Raw genomic sequence first — 23148 nt, forward strand, 5'->3', positions numbered from 1 at the left:
AGAGTTTTGGGAAGATTGGAGAAACTTAATTTTTCGCCCCCCAAAAAAAAAACGTAAGGGGTACCACTGTCGTTTTTTTTTCGGGCCGAATTTTTGAGTTTCGATATCTCAGCTCTGGAAGGGGCTAGAGCCTCCATTTTTGCACTCAGGTCTAAGTCTCATGGCCCTCTATCAGAATCCAGAGTTTTGGGAAGATTGGAGAAACTTAATTTTTCGCCCAAAAAAAAAAAACGTAAGGGGTACCACTGTCGTTTTTTTTTCGGGCCGAATTTTTGAGTTTCGATATCTCAGCTCTGGAAGGGGCTAGAGCCTCCATTTTTGCACTCAGGTCTAAGTCTCATGGCCCTCTATCAGAATCCAGAGTTTTGGGAAGATTGGAGAAACTTAATTTTTTGCCCAAAAAAAAAAACGTAAGGGGTACCGCTGTCGTTTTTTTTTTCGGGCCGTATTTTTGAGTTTCGATATCTCAGCTCTGGAAGGGGCTAGAGCCTCCATTTTTGCACTCAGGTCTAAGTCTCATGGCCCTCTATCAGAATCCAGAGTTTTGGGAAGATTGGAGAAACTTAATTTTTCGCCCAAAAAAAAAAAACGTAACGGGTACCACTGTCGTTTTTTTTTCGGGCCGAATTTTTGAGTTTCGATATCTCAGCTCTGGAAGGGGCTAGAGCCTCCATTTTTGCACTCAGGTCTAAGTCTCATGGCCCTCTATCAGAATCCAGAGTTTTGGGAAGATTGGAGAAACTTAATTTTTCGCCCAAAAAAAAAAACGTAAGGGGTACCACTGTCGTTTTTTTTTCAGGCCAAATTTTTGAGTTTCGATATCTCAGCTCTGGAAGGGGCTAGAGCCTCCATTTTTGCACTCAGGTCTAAGTCTCATGGCCCTCTATCAGAATCCAGAGTTTTGGGAAGATTGGAGAAAATAATTTTTCGCCCAAAAAAAAAAACCGTAAGGGGTACCACTGTCGTTTTTTTCGGGCCGAATTTTTGAGTTTCGATATCTCAGCTCTGGAAGGGGCTAGAGCCTCCATTTTTGCACTCAGGTCTAAGTCTCATGGCCCTCTATCAGAATCCAGAGTTTTGGGAAGATTGGAGAAACTTAATTTTTCGCCCAAAAAAAAAAAACGTAAGGGGTACCACAGTCGTTTTTTTTTCGGGCCGAATTTTTGAGTTTCGATATCTCAGCTCTGGAAGGGGCTAGAGCCTCCATTTTTGCACTCAGGTCTAAGTCTCATGGCCCTCTATCAGAATCCAGAGTTTTGGGAAGATTGGAGAAACTTAATTTTTCGCCCAAAAAAAAAAACGTAAGGGGTACCACTGTCGTTTTTTTTTTCGGGCCGAATTTTTGAGTTTCGATATCTCAGCTCTGGAAGGGGCTAGAGCCTCCATTTTTGCACTCAGGTCTAAGTCTCATGGCCCTCTATCAGAATCCAGATTTTTGGGAAGATTGGAGAAACTTAATTTTTCGCCCAAAAAAAAAAACGTAAGGGGTACCACTGTCGTTTTTTTTTCGGGCCGAATTTTTGAGTTTCGATATCTCAGCTCTGGAAGGGGCTAGAGCCTCCATTTTTGCACTCAGGTCTAAGTCTCATGGCCCTCTATCAGAATCCAGAGTTTTTGGGAAGATTGGAGAAACTTAATTTTTCGCCCAAAAAAAAAAACGTAAGGGGTACCACTGTCGTTTTTTTTTTTCGGGCCGAATTTTTGAGTTTCGATATCTCAGCTCTGGAAGGGGCTAGAGCCTCCATTTTTGCACTCAGGTCTAAGTCTCATGGCCCTCTATCAGAATCCAGAGTTTTGGGAAGATTGGAGAAACTTAATTTTTCGCCCAAAAAAAAAAACGTAAGGGGTACCACTGTCGTTTTTTCTTTCGGGCCGAATTTTTGAGTTTCGATATCTCAGCTCTGGAAGGGGCTAGAGCCTCCATTTTTGCACTCAGGTCTAAGTCTCATGGCCCTCTATCAGAATCCAGAGTTTTGGGAAGATTGGAGAAACTTAATTTTTCGCTCAAAAAAAAAAAACGTAAGGGGTACCACTGTCGTTTTTTTTTTCGGGCCGAATTTTTGAGTTTCGATATCTCAGCTCTGGAAGGGGCTAGAGCCTCCATTTTTGCACTCAGGTCTAAGTCTCATGGCCCTCTATCAGAATCCAGAGTTTTGGGAAGATTGGAGAAACTTAATTTTTCGCCCCCCAAAAAAAAACGTAAGGGGTACCACTGTCGTTTTTTTTTCGGGCCGAATTTTTGAGTTTCGATATCTCAGCTCTGGAAGGGGCTAGAGCCTCCATTTTTGCACTCAGGTCTAAGTCTCATGGCCCTCTATCAGAATCCAGAGTTTTGGGAAGATTGGAGTAACTTAATTTTTCGCCCAAAAAAAAAAAACGTAAGGGGTACCACTGTCGTTTTTTTTTTTCGGGCCGAATTTTTGAGTTTCGATATCTCAGCTCTGGAAGGGGCTAGAGCCTCCATTTTTGCACTCAGGTCTAAGTCTCATGGCCCTCTATCAGAATCCAGAGTTTTGGGAAGATTGGAGAAACTTAATTTTTCGCCCCCCCCCCAAAAAACGTAAGGGGTACCACTGTCGTTTTTTTTTCGGGCCGAATTTTTGAGTTTCGATATCTCAGCTCTGGAAGGGGCTAGAGCCTCCATTTTTGCACTCAGGTCTAAGTCTCATGTCCCTCTATCAGAATCCAGAGTTTTGGGAAGATTGGAGAAACTTAATTTTTCGCCCCCCCCCAAAAAAACGTAAGGGGTACCACTGTCGTTTTTTTTTTCGGGCCGAATTTTTGAGTTTCGATATCTCAGCTCTGGAAGGGGCTAGAGCCTCCATTTTTGCACTCAGGTCTAAGTCTCATGGCCCTCTATCAGAATCCAGAGTTTTGGGAAGATTGGAGAAACTTAATTTTTCGCCCAAAAAAAAAAACGTAAGGGGTACCACTGTCGTTTTTTTTTTCGGGCCGAATTTTTGAGTTTCGATATCTCAGCTCTGGAACGGGCTACAGCCTCCGTTTTTGCACTCAGGTCTAAGTCTCATGGCCCTCTATCAGAATCCAGACTTTTGGGAAGATTGGAGAAACTTAATTTTTTCGCCCCCCAAAAAAAAACGTAAGGGGTACCACTGTCGTTTTTTTTTCGGGCCGAATTTTTGAGTTTCGATATCTCAGCTCTGGAAGGGGCTAGAGCCTCCATTTTTGCACTCAGGTCTAAGTCTCATGGCCCTCTATCAGAATCCAGAGTTTTGGGAAGATTGGAGTAACTTAATTTTTCGCCCAAAAAAAAAAAACGTAAGGGGTACCACTGTCGTTTTTTTTTTCGGGCCGAATTTTTGAGTTTCGATATCTCAGCTCTGGAAGGGGCTAGAGCCTCCATTTTTGCACTCAGGTCTAAGTCTCATGGCCCTCTATCAGAATCCAGAGTTTTGGGAAGATTGGAGAAACTTAATTTTTCGCCCCCCCCCAAAAAACGTAAGGGGTACCACTGTCGTTTTTTTTTCGGGCCGAATTTTTGAGTTTCGATATCTCAGCTCTGGAAGGGGCTAGAGCCTCCATTTTTGCACTCAGGTCTAAGTCTCATGTCCCTCTATCAGAATCCAGAGTTTTGGGAAGATTGGAGAAACTTAATTTTTCGCCCCCCCCAAAAAAACGTAAGGGGTACCACTGTCGTTTTTTTTTTCGGGCCGAATTTTTGAGTTTCGATATCTCAGCTCTGGAAGGGGCTAGAGCCTCCATTTTTGCACTCAGGTCTAAGTCTCATGGCCCTCTATCAGAATCCAGATTTTTGGGAAGATTGGAGAAACTTAATTTTTCGCCCAAAAAAAAACCGTAAGGGGTACCACTGTCGTTTTTTATTTCGGGCCGAATTTTTGAGTTTCGATATCTCAGCTCTGGAAGGGGCTAGAGCCTCCATTTTTGCTCTCAGGTCTAAGTCTCATGGCCCTCTATCAGAATCCAGAGTTTTGGGAAGATTGGAGAAACTTAATTTTTCGCCCCCCCAAAAAAAACGTAAGGGGTACCACTGTCGTTTTTTTTTCGGGCCGAATTTTTGAGTTTCGATATCTCAGCTCTGGAACGGGCTACAGCCTCCGTTTTTGCACTCAGGTCTAAGTCTCATGGCCCTCTATCAGAATCCAGAGTTTTTGGGAAGATTGGAGAAACTTAATTTTTCGCCCAAAAAAAAAAAACGTAAGGGGTACCACTGTCGTTTTTTTTTTCGGGCCGAATTTTTGAGTTTCGATATCTCAGCTCTGGAAGGGGCTAGAGCCTCAATTTTTGCACTCAGGTCTAAGTCTCATGGCCCTCTATCAGAATCCAGAGTTTTGGGAAGATTGGAGAAACTTAATTTTTCGCCCAAAAAAAAACGTAAGGGGTACCACTGTCGTTTTTTTTTCGGGCCGAATTTTTGAGTTTCGATATCTCAGCTCTGGAAGGGGCTAGAGCCTCCATTTTTGCACTCAGGTCTAAGTCTCATGGCCCTCTATCAGAATCCAGAGTTTTGGGAAGATTGGAGAAACTTAATTTTTCGCCCAAAAAAAAAAAACGTAAGGGGTACCACTGTCGTTTTTTTTTCGGGCAGAATTTTTGAGTTTCGATATCTCAGCTCTGGAAGGGGCTAGAGCCTCCATTTTTGCACTCAGGTCTAAGTCTCATGGCCCTCTATCAGAATCCAGAGTTTTGGGAAGAAAGGGGTACCACTGTCGTTTTTTTTTCTGGGGCGAAAAAATAAGTTTCTCCAATCTTCTCAAAACTCTGGATTCTGATAGAGGGCCATGAGACTTAGACCTGAGTGCAAAAATGGAGTCTCTAGACCCTTCCAGAGCTGAGATATTGAGATTTTTATAATGGCATAAATGCTATGGGATCTCCATATATCAGCTCTGGAAGGGTCTAGAGACTCCATTTTTGCGCTCAGGTCTAAGTCTCATGGCCCTCTATCAGAATCCAGAGTTTCAAGAAGATCAGTGAAGCTCAAAATTTCGACCCTCCAAAAAAAAAAAACGACAGTGGTACCCCTTTCGTTTTTTTTCTGGGGCGAAAAAATAAGTTTCTCCAATCTTCTCAAAACTCTGGATTCTGATAGAGGGCCATGAGACTTAGACCTGAGTGCAAAAATGGAGTCTCTAGACCCTTCAAGAGCTGAGATATGGAGATCCCACATAGCATTTATGCCATTATAAAAATCTCAATATCTTAGCTCTGGAAGGGTCTAGAGACTCCATTTTTGCACTCAGGTCTAAGTCTCATGGCCCTCTATCAGAATCCAGAGTTTCAAGAAGATCAGTGAAGCTCAAAATTTCGACCCTCCAAAAAAAACGACAGTGGTACCCCTTTCGTTTTTTTTTCTGGGGCGAAAAAATAAGTTTCTCCAATCTTCTCAAAACTCTGGATTCTGATAGAGGGCCATGAGACTTAGACCTGAGTGCAAAAATTGAGGCTCTAGATCCTCCCAGAGCTGAGATATTGAGATTTTTATAATGGCATAAATGCTATGTGGGATCTCAATATCTCAGCTCTGGAGGGGTCTAGAGCCTCAATTTTTGCTCTCAGGTCTAAGTCTCATGGCCCTCTATCAGAATCCAGAATTTCAAGAAGATCAGTGAAGCTCAATATTTCAACCCTCCAAAAAAAAAAGACAGTGGTACCCCTTTCAGGTCTAAGTCTCATGGCCCTCTATCAGAATCCAGAGTTTTGAGAAGATTGGAGAAACTTATTTTTTAAAAACTGTCGTTTTTTGTTTATTTTTTGGGGGGGTGGGGGGGGGTGGGTGGGTACACCACTGTCGTTTTTTGGGGGGAGGAACCGCGCCACGAAATGGGTAGAAAATGCATTATGCGGCTTATTGTGCTTTGTGTAAAGTGCAAAATTCAACAATTCATTAAAAATAAATTCTGTCAATTGATGATCCAAATGATGTCAATTGCTAAAATTAAAGAATGATGTAGAATAATGGCCTAATTATAGTTTTACAGCAATCTATGTGATGTTATTATTATTTGTTATTTACATTTCAAAATAGTTAATTATTCTTTTATGAAAACATAAAAAAATACAAGCAGGGTCTCTAATAAGAGTGAATAAGTGAAAAACCATCCCTAAATTGAGCTGATGACATGTACAATAATTAAAGAATAATGTAGCCTAATTGTATTTAAGTGCCTTTATATTTTTACAGTCCATTTTCGCTGATATATCAGTGTTATTTGCATGTAAACATTTGTATTATTATTTTATTCTGAATATAGACTCAAAAGTAACACGATCCCTTTAAAAACGCGAAAAAAAAGAAAAACTAAGTTGAGCATCAATAAGTAGCTCGACGCGTTTGACGCTCCACCATTTAAGGTGGAACGGATAGTGTCAATAAGGAGCTACGAATAAGTTGCTGGATTCAGCCTCGTTGGAAACCAGGAGAAACATTGTGCCATGAATGAACCAATCAGTGTCCAGTGTCCACAGATCAGCAACATTCACCATGGATGTAGTAACACTACTAACTGTTACCATGGAAGTTTGGCAGGAATAGTAGGCTATAATCCTTTAAGGTTTTATTTTGACATTATGAATACAATTGCTGCACTCAAATGTTAGTTTTCCTCAAATTTTGTTTTATATGCTCCTAAGAAAAGTCGAGTATAGCTCCATCATTGCTCAAAGTAAAAAATATAATTAAAAAATTATATCAAGGACATTTTTCTGGCATTTCTCTTTTTGTGGTATCGTATCGAACCAAATTGTTCTATTTACAAAATGTTTTGAATTCAGATAATGCATTAACTTATTTATTTATTTATTTTTTAGAAATTTTACCATCTACTGTGTATTTTGCATCTAGGTGATTTATCAAAAATAAATAAACTTGATGATAATTCAATTCTGCCATACAAACAGAATGATGGAGCAAATGTAATGAATAAATTTGTTAAGCGTGTTAAATGTACTTGTTAAATATATTAGTCACAAGTGTGTTTTGCTCACCTCAGGGCTGGAGGGTTTGGAGGGGAAGGCTTCACTCAGTACGGCAGCACTGGCATTGACAGAATGAGCTAATTCCTGCTCCACCACCTTATGAGTCTTTGCCACTTCCCGGATCCTACAAAACATGATAACCACACATTCAGCAGCAGCATAAAACAAATATTTTTCCATCCATAAATACGCCCTTTAATACACTTATGAATCATCAATACAAGGAAGTGTTACATTTCGAAGAATCCGAAGTTACAGTTAGGGGTGCGGTTTCAAGGTAAAATGGACAGTTAATTTCTTTAATAGTCCTCAAATAGTTTCTCACATACATATGCATTGATGTTCACTGTGGTGTGACAATGCTGTTGGGTTACAACCTATTTTTGTGTAGGTGTCATTGACACACCTGTAGATGAGTGAGTCTGCCACTAAGCCAAGCTGCTGAACCTGTGCGCATTCCTCCTCCGTCAGATACTCCATTGACTGCTGGGAATTCAGTCGGGGTCGGGACGGGCGGCTGTCTCCTTTCCGCTTGTCTTCCCACGATTTCAGCGTGCTCTCGAATGCCTTGAGTCACAGCAACAAACAATGTTGACAGAATGCAGAGCATCTACACTAAAGTTCAGTACTAGCCTCTGTCATTGATAACAATTAAAATTAGTTTCTTGAGCACTACATATTAGAATGACTTCTGAAGGATCATGTAACACTAGCTATATTTACATGGATTGGATTTTGTTTGAATCCAAACATAGTGTTTACATGAACGCTAAATAAAGTGATCGGGTTTGGTTTGTGGGCAGATTTGATCTTTTTGACATGTGCACACTGCAAGAATATACAGTTTCCAGCTGTTGTTGGAGATGACAAGCACAGGAAGCTCTGTGCCGTGCTGCTTATATTTATCAAGCAGTAAAAACACCTCTTCCTGAGCCCAAAACAAGGCTTCTGTGGATGAGAGTCTGAATCAAGGACTGTCCTGCAGCACTTCACAGCCGATGAGTAAAAGCAGAATTTTACAATGTCTCCACAGTCATTTATGACACTTGATAACGTGGTCTGTCTGAATACTCGATTCCGATTGGCTGGAAGGTGTCCAATAAAAGCGTTTAATGCACAGGTCAATTTAATCACTGACACTGTTCTATATTAATGCACTGTTTTCATTGAAGCTCACACATACATACAGTACGAGTACGTCACTTGTGCACAGAGAGCGGAGTTCGCGCTGAGCACAAACACAAATGGACAAAGCTGTCCTGCAACTTTTAGTTATAAAATAGCTTCACTACTTAATTGCTACATTATATTTCTCAGCAACAAGGGGGTTACTTTGCTATTTTAAAGAAATTAAACTCACACTCTCTTTGTTAAGAGAGAGAGAGAGAGACACTAAACAGAAGCAGGTACGCATATCTCATCTCTCTGTCTCTCTCTCTCTATAATTAATTCATCTAAATGCAATTCATTAATTCAAATAAATGTAATCTTACCACACTACTTTATCTGTGTCTGATTCAAAGCGGGCAGAATGCTAGATCTAACAAACCGTAACTGATGAAAATAACCGTCACTTTTACCCTTCTGGTCAAATATTGAGCTGCAAACATCAATAACAGCTTAAATTGTCAGTGCTGGCAAATGACCATGGTATAAGCGTGATAATCCATGACTAGCTGTGAATTAAACAATTTGAATGCACTTTGCGTTTTTTCAGTTATTTGCCTCCACGTCATGCATTAAAATAGTTTAACACACAGCTAGCCATGGAATATCCTTTACATATTCAACAACAAAAGCTCATCTTATACATCCTTAAGCAATTTCTATGTCATTGCACATGCACATAACCTTCAATTTCTGTATTAAATACGATCAAGTGTTTACATTTCCTGTTTTTAAAAAATGTTTTCAACCTGATACTTTTGAATGATAATTGTATGCATGTTCATCTGCAAAACTATGCTGATAAAGCTTGTTTTTCTGGTAAAACTTACAGGAGGTTTGGCTGGTTCGGTTAGTCGGTTAGTTTTTAAATGGGGACAGTATAACCGGTATCTCACAAAATCCACGCAACACATAGGGGTGACTAGCAATGCTGGTCTGTTCAGAAAGATTGACAAAGATTTTAAAGAAGAAAAAAGAAGATAAGCACACACACACCCGGTCTCTGGTGAGCATCTGGGCTCGGTTCTTGTGGACAATTTGGACGATGCCAGGAGGCTGAATCCAGGCCTCACCATCCACCTGCACAGGTACGCCTTCATCACCCAGGATGGTGATCTTCACCTGCCGACACTGAGGAAACAGCCAGTGTAAAAGCACATCTGAACTCATATGACTCGTGTAACATTAGATTAAAAATTACATTTAAATTACCAGATGATGCATATTATTAAATTATTTACCAAAAATGACCCATAAACAAGTTCTCATATACACACAACAACATTAGATGATCAGCATTTAAAAAAAGAGAGTAAAGACAGCTGTATTTAATTTTAGTTCGGCATATTTCATTAGCCTATATTTAATAAATTGAGTTTCATTTTACCACGGTGGAAGAACACAATGTTCTAATTTATCCTAATCTCTACAAAAGGGAGTATTATTAGACTAAATTGATGATACAATCATGGTGTTGTCAAAAAAATAAAAATAAAATTGTTTGGACAAATTTCTCCTTTGTGACTGTTTAATTTCTATGAATTGCAATTCAGTATATACCTCATCTTGTCACTTTGATTCAAAATTCAGTTAGGGTGTAGTTGAATTTAATTTATATTCCAACCCGTGATCATGAATTGACGGGAAGATAATTGTTAAATTCTGCACTGTGTCCAAGTGTTCAGACCTGTGTGATGCGGTGATGTTGTAGGTTGATGACTCGGGACATGGCCATCTGCATGCTGCCGAACACAGCCACCACCTCCAGCTTCTTATCATCAAACGATGGAGCTCCAAAATTCTACACAAACAATTACAATGGCAGACAATATTTCATAACGTCCACCATTGAACCACATTCTCATCATCTGAACTATTCTTTATTTACACTAAAAGTCTATATCAATCTAAATATATATGTTAAGATAAGCAGCTTGAAACATGAAACACAGGAAGGACCAGATGTCTTATGTGTGCACTCTGATTCTTACTGGGAAATGATATCATGGTTTTCCACTTTACAGGAAAGAATCTGTTACTGTGACGTGAGCCAGATACTGATCAGATATCCAAACAAATATCTGCAAATATGTAAAAAATTGCACTGTGTACTTACTTAAAGCTAAAATATGTCATTGTTTCCGCCGCTAGGGGTTGCTAACCTATTACAATAACAAAGGCGTAGGTTGATGAAGCATAAGCAGAATTATGGAACTAGTCATCATGCTAATGGATCTAATAATGTATGGATGAGTGAATACATGGATGTTTTTAAAGCTACACTGTGTGATTTTTACCCCCATCTAGTGGTGAAAAGGTATATAACCATCTAACGAATATTAGTTTCTGTTCCTCTCAATTCTGATTTCATTTTAACTCCTACGGTGGCCAATGTAGTCCAAGATTAACATGGCTTCCAGTTCGACCTCGTCCATGAGTGTTAACTCAAACAAAAACGTGAAAAGCGAAGCTTGAATTAACGGGTATGTCCCTCTTTGGCTAATGTACTTTCAAGATGGAGGGACAACATGGCGACCGACATTAGAACCCCTTACCCGTATGTGTATTCAATGGCATATTATACACTCATGAGAATACTTTATTACTTGAACGAAGTAAATATACATTAATGAGCACATATATTTTTGAAAGAACTAAGTGTTTTTAGCTAAGAATAAACAAAAGGAGTTGCACAGTGTAGCTTTAACATGACTGTGGTATGAAGCAGGTCGCTATTGGATAAGAACATTTCATTCTACCAAAGTGCCCGCAAGTGCAGAATTACTACTCACACAGGTCAGTTTATTTGACGAATTCAACTTGTGAGGTAACACAGCACTGTTTCATTTGGTCTACACTATCACGCTAAACTGCATTTGTGTGTGTTGAAAGTTATAATGTTATTCTATGTGTCAGTTTGTTGGCTGTATGTGACTAGCAGTAAGCTAGATCAACATTAGAATAACATACTGATCATATTCTAACATTCATCATGTTGAGCTATATAACCTTGATTTGTTTTATGTACATTTGCTCACCTGTCTAATAAAGTACATGCAAGAGTGGTGTCTCTGTCAAGTCGAAGTTAGTCACGGACGCTAGCTCTTGGTATCTCAAAAGTGCCACGCTGATATTGATCCTCGTTTTAGTTCTCCTTTTATCCATAATGTTTAAACGGAACGAAACAACAACAGCGTGAGCGTGCCGCTTAGACTTTACGCAGTTGTCCACGTCTGTCGCCATGGTTACTATGGCAGTACGAGCAGAAACTAGGGATAGCTCGGATATTATGTTATTGACAGGCGACAATGACCAGGGACGAGCCATTATTTAAAATGGGAATTTCTCTGAAATTAAAAATCTTTGGGAAATTTGGGGATATTTGAAGTACAGAACTGCAAGAAATATATCACACTGTGCAAGTGATTTTTGAATATTTTCTAACAAAATTTTTACATATTGTAACTTTGAGAAATATTGCATGAGCAAGAGCTTAAAATGTTTCTGTATATTAGACTTCAGTGTACTGTAAATGATCGTACTTGTTACATTTTCACCGCTCTTTTACGCTCTCATTCTATTTTCCACCATTTATTCAACAGACCAGTTTCAAATTGCTTCCTGTTTATTCGCCACAATGCATTTTGAAAAATGATGAAAGGATATTGATGGATTGACGAGTGGTTGTAAATGTACGGTTGAAGCATTCTGAAAGTCGTATTTGCAAGAAGAGTGTCTGGCAAGGAAGGAGCCATTGTTTATTGACAGCTCAGAACATTAAAAAGATGCACAGAGGATAAATGAACGGCACAGACTCATCTGTTCAACACTGAGCTGATTTTTTCACTTTGCTGAACTGAACTGCCCTCCAGAAAGTAAAGTTATAAGTTCTGAACTGAAATTCGGTTTCATTGATGGACTCACATTGTCCTCTTTGGTGCCACCCCAGAAATTAATGCCTCCTGCATAGCTGGGGATGTTCAAAACGGCAAGACCCTGAAGACTCGGCAAAGACATGGGCACTCCATCACACTGCACACAAATAGAGAGAGAGAGAGAGAGAGACATGATGTAATGTACAGCTTCTCAGAACAACATTTGAAACATGAAACCATGACCACTTAGATGAGAAGTACATCTACACATAAACACACAGTGGCCAAGTACTACTTCCTCTTCCCCTTAAAGGTCAGAAAAAGGGAGAAATGTATTCAGCGCAAATGTCAGCACCTTGCTTTCCCTTTCTCTCTGTCTGTACAACACATGCTCATACCTCCAGCTGGACTCTTTGTTCCAGGTTCTTGTAAGTTTTCTGCACCAGTTCTTTGGTCCCTAGCACTCCATACCACATCATGTTTTTGGTGCGACTACTGTGGAAAAAAAAGAAGAACGAAATTTCACTGTTTTAACATTCTCACTGAAAAAAACAAAACAACAGCATTAAACGCAAAACTGTAACTAGTAATGCCACATCTCTGCAAGACATTTTCATTTGGATTTAATGGATTACATTAAGCAATTATCAAACATTTCTTCTTTCTTACCTGCACTTTTTTGGGTGCTCATCTCTCTTGTTGTTGAACTCCAAAGATATTTTGGCATCCAACCCGATGCCAAAATAGTTATTCATCACACACTTTTCTGTGCACTGCCTGTGGAACAGAGAGACAAGCAGGATGAATTGTGTAAGCTGAGTCACAAAAGGACTGACTTATGAATAAAAATAAATTGAAGTGCTAAATAAACAGAAAAGATGGATGTATTTGTCATACATCATTCACAAGGAAAATTTATTCATTTATAGAGGAAATTGTTGCAATGTCACATAAGCAACTGTCTCTTATAGTGATGGATATGAGAAGTGCTAAGCGTCTAATGATCTATTAAGCATAATACATTAATACAGATATCTAATTAAAAAAAATGTATATTATTCTATTCACAAATCACGGTTTCCACAAAAATATAAAGCAGCTGTTTTTAACATTGATAATAATAATACAAAATCTTAAGCTCCAAATCAGCATATTAGAACGATTTCTGAAAAACAGTGTGACACTAAACACTGGAGTAATGATGCTGAAAATTCAGCTTTGCCATCACAGGAATAAATTACATTAAAAAAACCCAGTTATTTTACATTGTAATAATATTACACAACATTACGTTTTTGTTTTTTTTATACTTCAACTGTCAAATAAATCAGCCTTGATGAGCATAAGAGAAAATATTAAATTTTCAGCTAATCTAGAACAACTCTTTTCAGATCTATAATTACGTAAATAATGCTAACATTGTAAACGTGAGCCCTACAGCCTGTAGATGGAAACATATAGGCCTGGGATAAAAACAGATTTATGTCCACCGAGACTTTGATGGACTAGTGTGTCGGTGAGTGGAATAGCAAACACTGTGGTATATTACACTGTCAACATGGTTTTAGAGCTACTGGAACCTCAGATGTCATTACTGCACTTCTCTGGAGAAAGATAAGAGCCCTGCCATGTGTGTACAGTATGTGTGTGTGTTTGCACAGTCTTACACAGACTCTTCAGAGAAAAGCACCGTGCTGAAGCTCTCTGACTTCTCCAGTAATATAGGGGTTGTAGTGGTTGGACTCAATGTGTTTTGACCTGTCAATGAAATAAAGGAATAGAAGAGTGATAGAGTGATGTGCAAAATATAGCCATAAGAGAAAAAAACTAGAATCACTACAGAAACTCAATAGCAATAGTACAATAATAAAAAACTGTGTATTAAACTGTTCTGAAAAAAAAAAAAAAAGATTTTGAATTTACTTTTTTTCTTTTTCTTTTTTCGATAAGTGGTTGAATGAACTAAAATGATCTACTTTTAGATATAAGTTCATGCAACTACTTATTTTTGGTAGTTTCAATTCAATTATTTTGTCTACGATGTAATCCTTGAAAATGATTCAAAGCTTAATATAATCATGACTAGCTTCAGTCTTCAGTCTTAGTGTAAGACTGAAAATCTTTGTCTTCATTTGACATATACATACAATAAATCCAATGAATTAAATAATTAGCAGAAACAAATTTCCTTAAACCATTTGAGCATTTTGAACTGTAAAATTCTAATAAAAGTGTCTAATAAAAAGAATATTTCTTATAACTAAATGAAACTCTTACTTGAGTAATTTGAAACCAATTAAACACACATTAATTAACGCAAACAAATCTCTTATAGTCTATAGCACTACACAAAGTATTTGAGTAGTTTACATGTGTATTTAAAAGTTAAGAAAACTCATTTCCAGTTGACTGAACAAATACGTGTCAATTAAAGCTAAGGTTATTTTCTTTGAACTAAGCTCACTTGATTACACACATTTGTTTAGTAACACTGACAAGAGTAAATTTAGTAAAAACTAGCATCAGTGAAAGTTAAACTTTTCTTTTTTTCAGAGTACTCATTTCATGTGACAAAATTAACAAAACAGTTCTTCATGCAAAATGGGTTTAGTGCTGCCATTTATGTGAGCTAATGCAGTGTTATGCATGTTGATATAGTTGATGTTAATTAACTCTGTTGCTCATCCTAGTCATCCTTGGCCTTTTCTTTTTTTCACGTCTCCCTGATCACAAAGGGGGGGTGGGGGTTGGGGGACGACCTTTTCTAGACAGTGTCTGGGTTGCATGATGTAGTTTTTACTTCCACCAGGGCATGCAAACACATCATTATAAACACATTACACAATAAACACGTTATTTTGCATGTTATTTCTTCTGTGTTTGCAATGCTCTTAGGTCTTAATTTCTACAGCTGACAAAATGAATAATAATCTTGTAACTGGGGTTTTTATATAGGGACGTTGGTGGTTATTTTAATGATCCTCAGGTTGAAGGTCAATTGTACTAAAAACATCTTTAATTGATCAAAATGCCAATGTTTGAATGAGCTACAGTAGAGATCAAAAAAAGCAGTGGAACATGTAATCGAGAAGAGTTTGTCACTCACGTGGCTCCGCCTCTTTGAGGTCCTCACTGCTGCCTCTTTTGATTGATGAGGAGGATGACATTCTCTGTACCTGGGTGTGTCTGTTCTGCTCATCCACCACTGACAGAAAGCAATCAATAGCAATCTAATTAAATATCGGGTAAATTTTCCCACAAGCCACTGTAACGTGTGTATATTCCCAGCCCATTCCTGTACTGCAAACCACAGATTTTAGTTTTATCTTATTTAAATACAATCACGGTAAACACAGTAAAAATAGTCTTTGTGTTTTTCTCTCTGGGCATGTTTTGAAAATGTTATTTCACAGCTATCTTCATAAAGTACAGATGATTTCCCTTAGAATAAACATCAAAAAAGAAAATAATTCAAGCATTGTACTTTATGTATTCTAACACTGGCCCAAAATCCAATGACTTTCCACTTCCACAGATGAATGCATTCATATATTGTAAAGAATTACCCTTTTCTGCCTGATCTATGATTTGCCGGAGTGCTTTCTTTAGGCTGTTGGCCCTCAGCATCAGCTGCTCTCTTGATCTGAAGGGTCTGGACTGATCAGTGTTGCTCTCATCTGGTGAGATGGGTACGGCTGGTACCAACTGGGCACTGGCGTCTTCGCTGAGAGCCTTAACCAAAGAGTCCAGCTTCTCGTTCAACATGGCACACTGAGATAGACGCACGCATAAATCAAAACATTTAATAAAGAACCAAACACATTTAACTCTTTATGTGACTCTTATTTAAACTGCTTTTTTGACTGTTTGTTTAGCTCTTCATTTAATCTTTTGACTGCTAGTTCACTCATTATTAAACTGTATATTTGGCTCATCTTATGTTGATTTTACTTAATATTTGTTTGTTCCTTTGGTTTATATTTAACTCATCACTTGTCTATTTAACCATTCACATGTTCTTTTGGCTAATTGGTTAACTGTTTGCTCACAATAACTTGAAAAAAAAAAAAAATCACATAAGTCTCCAGATTTACCTTTTTTGCCATAGCATCGGCCTCCTCTTTATTCTCTGTGGCCCGTTCATAAGCTTTGCCGACCTCGGCCACAAACTCATTAACTGTTCCACAAAGAAACCTGTGAATGATAGGAATACAAAATGTAGAGGCTCAAAAGGATTTTTGAAAAATGAATGATATTCATATTCTATAAACATAACCTGCACAACACATTCATAAACACAAATCAACTGTTTACTCACTTAGCAGATGATATAACGTCACTGTGTTTGTCAGAGTCCAGGATTTTGGTCAAGTGAGTGGCAACAGAATCAGCATATTGTGTAATCTGGATTTTAAAAACATAATTTTAAAATCTCATTTATATACAATTTAAGATATATTTTATTGTTTTCAAAAAATATCACTAACATTGCATGTGTTTGATGAAAAATTCAGCAAAAACAGTGATACTGTGAAATATTATTTCAATTTAAAAGAACTGTTCTCTTAGTAAATGCTTAAGAAATAAAGGTCACCTGTAGGGGGGAGTCTAATGGGTCCTCCTCCTTTAAAATGGCTGGAGTCTGTTTGGTGGGCACTTCATACGTCATCACACTCCATCTGTAACACACATTCAGGAACAGAGACATGAGTTTGATGAGAGTCATTCATCCACTCATTCAATCATTCTCCTTCTTTTTCTTTGTCTCTCACCTGTCCAGCATCTTGGTTGTAGCTCTCTCCAGTTTCTCTAGTATCTGCAGCAGCTGAGCATCATCATCACAGAGTCCTCCCCAGCCCAACACACGTGCCAGGTCATTTCCCGTGCCCAGCGGTAACACACCCAGCTGGCACTGTTATACACACAACACAACAAAATAAGAGTGTACTTCTGGGTACATCTAGAGCTAAAGACGACAATATAAAAATGGACATACTGTATGTAAAATAGAGGTTTTAAAAATCAATAAAATCAAATCGCCGCAAGCTTTGTGAAGAGTAATATCAAATAAAATACTATATCATACACATTTTCTACCATTTAACATGTCTATTAAAATTTTTAAACCTTGTACAATATGATACACAAATTATTGTAAACTTTATGAATTAAATAAGGACAGCGTGATCGCAAATCCAATAGCTGCATTGCCGTCTCTGTGCGTCTCTCAGAAATCAAAGCTTTGACAAGAGTAATATCGATAAAGATGCAACATCACACAAATTCTTTTACTACTTGATATGTTTGTTTAAACGTTTTAAATCTTAAACAATATGATACGTTTCTATGTTTCTCCAATTGTCTCCTAGAGACAGGAGGTGTTTATGTATTCTTTATAACTAGTTCAGATTTGCATTTTTATGGATAGAAACATTTGTTTTCAGCAGTTTTTAACTATTCAATACGTTTATTTATGTTCTCTAATCAGCTTTTTTATATAGAGTCTTTTTATTTGAGGTTGTGGATGAATCCTCTTCAAATAAAAATAAAATAAAAATAAATATGCTACCTGTTTATTTCATTTAGAATTGTTGCTTTAATTAGAAGATACATTTCAATCCATTTTATAATTATATTAAAAAAAAAGTTATACAAGGCATTTGTTAAATGAAAACTAAGAAATTACCAAAATTACACTTAAAATGGTCTTCCGGTTAAAGCCCTGCCCACTTTCGGATTTATTAAGATTGTTAGAAATACAGATACAGACGGCCCCTAGTGCACATTTTCATAAGCTTTCATTAAAATACTTTATTCTGGTTATTCTGACCTGTTTGTGCAGGCTGAGTTTGTCCAGTTCAGAAAGAACCCAGCCCACGCTCCCATCTCCACCACACACTAGGATTCGAAAGGTCTCAAACTTCTGGAAGAGGCGAAGCCTGTACACATAAACAAAAATTAAAAACAACAAATATGGCGCAGAGGGCAAATTCACTTTGCCAACAAAATTGTACGTTCAAAACAGGGTACTATTAAAAGCTGCACTAAGATTGAAAGTACATAATGATTGAGAATGTTACAGCCATCAAATAAATATGTTGGGCTGTTTTAAAAGCTAAGCTACGGTGAATGATTCCTGACTCTTTAACTGCCTTACAAAGCCTTTTAATTGATATTGCAGTGTGCTATCAGCGGACATTGATCTCACCCCAGCTGTGGGCCGCCGTTCATGAGGTCAAAGACCTGCGCCGGGTTCAGAAGCTGCCTGAACCTGCGCAGGAACTTGACGCCCTGGTTGTCACCACTCTTACTGTTCACCAGCACCAGCAGAGGACTCGAGCAGGATGGAATGGTGGCCTTCCAAAAACCTGCAGTGAGCAAGGGATGATGAAGAAGGACAATGGTGGGATGGAGAGGAGGGAAAAAGAGTGGGAATAAGAGAAGGAGAGGAAAGGAAAAGAACTTGGGAGGGGTGTCATGTTTGGAAATGTAACCATCTTTAACCACCATCTCTTTAATAACATTACTAACATTAAGAATTACTTTGCTCCCATAAAATCTCTAGATGAATGCAGTATGCAAAAGTTTGAGGTCTGTAAGATTCTTCTAATGTTTTTGAAATAAGTCTCTTATGCTCACCAAGGCTGCATGTACTTGATCAAAAATACAGTAAAAAGTATAAATTTGTGAAATATTATTACAATTTAAAGTAACTGTTTAATATTTGAATTTATTTTAAAGATTCTTTAATCAATAGAAAGTTAAAAAGAACAGCATTTATTTGAAAAATATTTTCATCTTTGCTGAATAAAAGTACTAAAAACAAATCGTACTGACCTCAAACCTTTGAATGGTGGTGTAAATATATATTAGGTAATGAAATAACTGAAATAGCGTTTTATGCAATGGTATTTTTAACTGACACAGTGATAATTAAACTTGATCTAAATAATGTCATTCGCAACAAAAAACATATGACAGTGTATACAAGCGTTAAGGAGACAGCTAAGCTGATGCAGTTGCCAGGGCAACCCTTACCGTCAGAGTCGATGCTGTTGAGTGCAGTGGGTGGAATGATGGAGACCTTACACTGACCCAAAGGACAAACCTTTCCCAACTGCTCCTTACAGCTATTATGCACCTACACAGAAGGAATGTACAGAGACATACATTATTGGCTACTCAGAGACAGCTAACATCCATCAGTGTAACAGATGGAGTCACACTGGTTACACAAGGTACACACCTGTAGATGTCATAGTCTTTCCTGTAAACTGTGTTTATGTGGTATTTCTAGTTGTTATGTTTACAGAGTGAAGTGGGTGTGATGTAATATTTTGGGTGTGTGTGATATACAGCACTGTGATCGGTTTTACAGAGTGGGCAGGAAGGTGACGTACGATGGCTTTGCACCAGAGGCACCGCCAGTCCTGTAGTCGGCGGACGCTGCCACAGTTTCGATCGCACACCACACACTTAGCACTAACCGGCAGGTTTCCCTCCAACCACTGGTGAGGCATTGACACCTGAATACACAGACATGCTAATTTAGGTACTGATGACCACTGAGAGCATAGGCATGTAGAATTTAAAAGATTCACCTACCCCATCCTCATCCTCAATGATGTCATTTCCTATGGACGCCAGAGTGGTCCACTTACAGTTATTTGTGGATCGTACGGCACAGCGCTTGTGGGCTTTGAATTTACACACTAACAACACACGCAGAGAAAAGATGACATTAAACAGGTCATCACTAGAATGTGATAACAGGCTGAAGGCAATGTTCGTATTCATGAGTCATTGATTACACACTAAACAAACAACGTCATTGTTCGTTCTACGAGCAGAATAAACAACCAATGAAAAGGTAAATGGCACCAAAAGGGAAAATCCAAACAAATTGTTCATAATGAATAAGAGAGAGAGAGAGAACAAACAAATATGGAGAAAAAAAAGCTTTGTGTTTATGTTTACCTTCACAAGAAAGACCATGAGAGGTGACCCCCGGCAGAGCCTCTCGACACACGTTGCAAAAGGTGGGCCGGGCGTGAGAGCAGGCGTACCAGTTATGCATCCCAGAGAAGTGCTCCATGTTAAACTGACTGGCCTGTAAACATAAAAATCATGTCAACATCACTGCATTATAAATATAAACATATAAATCTATTATAAACACCCAAATAATAAGATCTGCAGTGATTCAACCTGGGGGCCTCAAGATGACTCATAGGCTACATTCACACAGACAGTTTTTGAGATTGACCGTTCAAACAACAACTTACCACAACAACAACGTTCAAACAACCACAAGCGTCTCGAATAAGGTCTGTATGAACGGGAGTCAATCCAGTGTTCTCTTACCAGTAACAATAGCGACAGTGACCAAAGTAATAACGAAGATAACGACGTCCATAAAACTGAAAAGTATCACTTTTGACATGACAAGAGTCCAATTGAGCTGTGAGTTCGTCTGTCAAATCTTCATTAACCGACAGCAGCTTTTATATCTACTGTATGTGGAGAGCAGAGATTTTGAGTCACAAAACTGACAAGAGCCGCTCCGGTGGAGGACAGTGACTGAATCTAAAACCTTCAGATGACACAGATCATATATCCATTGCTGTAGCTTACTGAAAGCAAAACCACACACAAAACCCCACAACAAACAGTAGACACGCCTTTGTGTAGCGCAGAGCGGCTCTCTCGCACTGTATGATGTTAAAGACAAATAGTGGTCCAATCAGGATCCATTCACACAATGCGGGTTTTCCGAGAATGCTGTTGTGAGTCCTGAAAATGTACAGGTGTGAGTTTGGTTATAGAATATAAATAACTGATCTCTGTGTGAACGTAACCATATTAAGGACTCAAATAGCGGACTGACAACTGTGTTCTGTTGTGTGAACATGGCCATAATGTTTTAAATTTAAATTAACAAAATAAATTCAAAAGTAAATGTAATAAAATTTTAAAACACAATGGGCATTTTATATTACGTAAATCTCAAAAATATTTTATTGGGTAGAAATTGTGAGAATTGAGAAGTAAAAAAGGCTAAGAACCACTGATATAGGCTCAAATACAACAAGCCACTGTTATAGACAAAGACTAGCCTGGGATCTGTTAAGAGTTTTTTTGTTTTTTTTAACTTTGGCTCACGAAAACCTCTAAAGATTTAAAAGTCACATGGATTGACACACTAGCTACTTTACATCAATATTTCACCTAAACACAATTAGAATTATATTAGTTTCTCCAGTAGCTTTCATTTATTGATCACTTAACAAAGAGGGAAGGTGAATCCATGTGAGGGAACATTAAACTGCCATTATGAGCATCAATGCACATTAACTGAATCTTTGAATGATTTTGGAGGGGTTTAAAGGTGAAGGTTCAGACACTGACCTCATAAGTCTCCCATTTCTGTACAGACTTCAAAGCACTGATCCAGTCTTCCATCTCCTTCCTGCTCTCCGCACACAACATCAGCTTACGGAATGGAGTAATAACCTGGGAGAGAACGAGAGATGATTGAGAAAGATACCTACATAAACATATTTAAAACTGTTTCACAAGGTTTAAATAAAGCCTCTGAAAAGTGTTTTTTCTTACTGTGAAACTGTTGTTGATGTTCTTGGTGCTGGTCTCGGCCACGCTGGCATCTGAGAGGTCGACCTCGTCGAATATGAGAGACTACAACAATAAAGTAGCACGTTTTGGTCACCAACAAACACTGAAACAAGCACCTATATCCAGCAGCACCATTCAATCTACTCCAGAGGGGCCATGCTTTTACCTTTGAATCTTTGGCATAGTAGAGAGTCCTGCCTCGCAGTTTGAAATATCTCCTCTTCCATCTCTGAAAAGAGCTGGTCTGTTTGAGTAGAATACCCTCCTTTACACTCTTCTACAAAACAATGCAGAGAAAGAGAACATAAATTAAAAACATGTACAAGACAGCTATTGAAAATACAACGATTTGATTTGTTTCCATAATAGTGTTCTGTTCATGTATCCCGACTGCCACATTTTTTATAATGAAACATTTTAATGCCATGTTAGAACTGGCTATTTTTAGAAACTGCTTCACAGCCCGGTGGATTTACTGGTGTTCGTAAATTGCTTCTTTTGCATGTGCATGAAATTCAGTTTTCAGTTTGTTATACTAAATCATAATAAGAAATGAACACGGACAAACCCCTGTGGCTCCAACTTGCAGACCTACTTCAATAACAATGGCTTATCACCAGGCCCAGATGTTATTGTTGGACTTTGTTCTGCTTTTTCTGGTTTTAAACATGATAAAATGTATTTAACAGAGATTTATACACTTTTTGATACACTGTAAAAATGAATGCGTTTTATCTAACCAAAAAATTGTGGCAAGAAATTACAAGCAATATTATTAATTAATTTTAACAATAATAATTAATCAAATTAATTCCTTAAAAGTTAAATTAAATTTAATTAAAATAAGTAAAACGTACCAAAAAAGTACATTTAAGTCACCATTATGTTGATTGGTGTTTGTTTAAGGTTTGTTTTAAAATGATGGTTTCTCCATGGTTTTCAATGTTGGCAATTTAAAATAAAGAGTTCTTAATTAATCTTTGACGTCTGTCTGTTATTCAGATATTTTTTTTTGTTGTAAACTTTACAAATTTTTAAATACTTTTCAAATGGTTAACTTTTAAGGAATAATTTGATTAATTATTACTCAATTCTAATTTGTTGAATTTAATTAATAATATTGTTTGTAATCTGTTGCCACAATTTTATTAATTTGATAAAGCATATTCATTTTTACAGTGTAGACAAGAGTATAAAATTAGAAAGAATATGTATTAAACAAGCATGCATGGTTTGGTTAAAGGGATAATTCACCCAAAAATGACAGTTCTGTCAACATTACTCCCCCTCAAGTTTCAAACCTGTATGAATTTCTTTCTTCTGCTGAATGAAAAAAAAATTTAAAGAACATAGGTAACCAAACAATTGATGAAAATACTATGGAACTGTTTGGTTAAGCATGTTCTTCAAAATATCTCCTTTTGTGTTCAGCAGAAGAAAGAAATTCATACAGGTTTGAAACTTGAGGGTGAGTATTGCTGCATGACAGACATTGTCAATGACTTCAGTGGAAACA

At 37.8% G+C, this 23148-nt stretch overlaps 1 protein-coding gene across 3 annotated transcripts in view; it reads right to left on the bottom strand.

Annotated features, from left to right (window-relative positions):
• The window catches only part of LOC120462588 (diacylglycerol kinase delta), a 101978-nt gene that overhangs the window by 37676 nt on the left and 41154 nt on the right, over positions 1-23148 (bottom strand). For all 3 annotated transcript variants that reach the window (XM_039651178.2, XM_089129697.1, XM_039651179.2), the window contains 23 exons: positions 21799-21909; positions 21615-21695; positions 21408-21512; positions 19977-20109; positions 19605-19711; positions 19400-19525; positions 19038-19140; positions 18208-18367; positions 17830-17938; positions 16772-16911; positions 16594-16678; positions 16318-16403; positions 16094-16193; positions 15566-15770; positions 15106-15204; positions 13667-13757; positions 12669-12776; positions 12398-12494; positions 12049-12156; positions 9812-9925; positions 9121-9255; positions 7364-7524; positions 6967-7081 (listed from right to left, as the gene is read on the bottom strand). In XM_039651178.2, coding sequence (XP_039507112.1) covers positions 6967-7081; positions 7364-7524; positions 9121-9255; positions 9812-9925; positions 12049-12156; positions 12398-12494; positions 12669-12776; positions 13667-13757; positions 15106-15204; positions 15566-15770; positions 16094-16193; positions 16318-16403; positions 16594-16678; positions 16772-16911; positions 17830-17938; positions 18208-18367; positions 19038-19140; positions 19400-19525; positions 19605-19711; positions 19977-20109; positions 21408-21512; positions 21615-21695; positions 21799-21909 — 2679 coding nt within the window. The remainder of the gene's footprint in view (positions 1-6966; positions 7082-7363; positions 7525-9120; positions 9256-9811; positions 9926-12048; positions 12157-12397; positions 12495-12668; positions 12777-13666; positions 13758-15105; positions 15205-15565; positions 15771-16093; positions 16194-16317; positions 16404-16593; positions 16679-16771; positions 16912-17829; positions 17939-18207; positions 18368-19037; positions 19141-19399; positions 19526-19604; positions 19712-19976; positions 20110-21407; positions 21513-21614; positions 21696-21798; positions 21910-23148) is intronic.

This window comes from Pimephales promelas, chromosome 1 (assembly GCF_988280905.1).
Source record: "Pimephales promelas chromosome 1, fPimPro1.hap1.1, whole genome shotgun sequence".
Taxonomy (NCBI): Eukaryota; Metazoa; Chordata; class Actinopteri; order Cypriniformes; family Leuciscidae; genus Pimephales; species Pimephales promelas.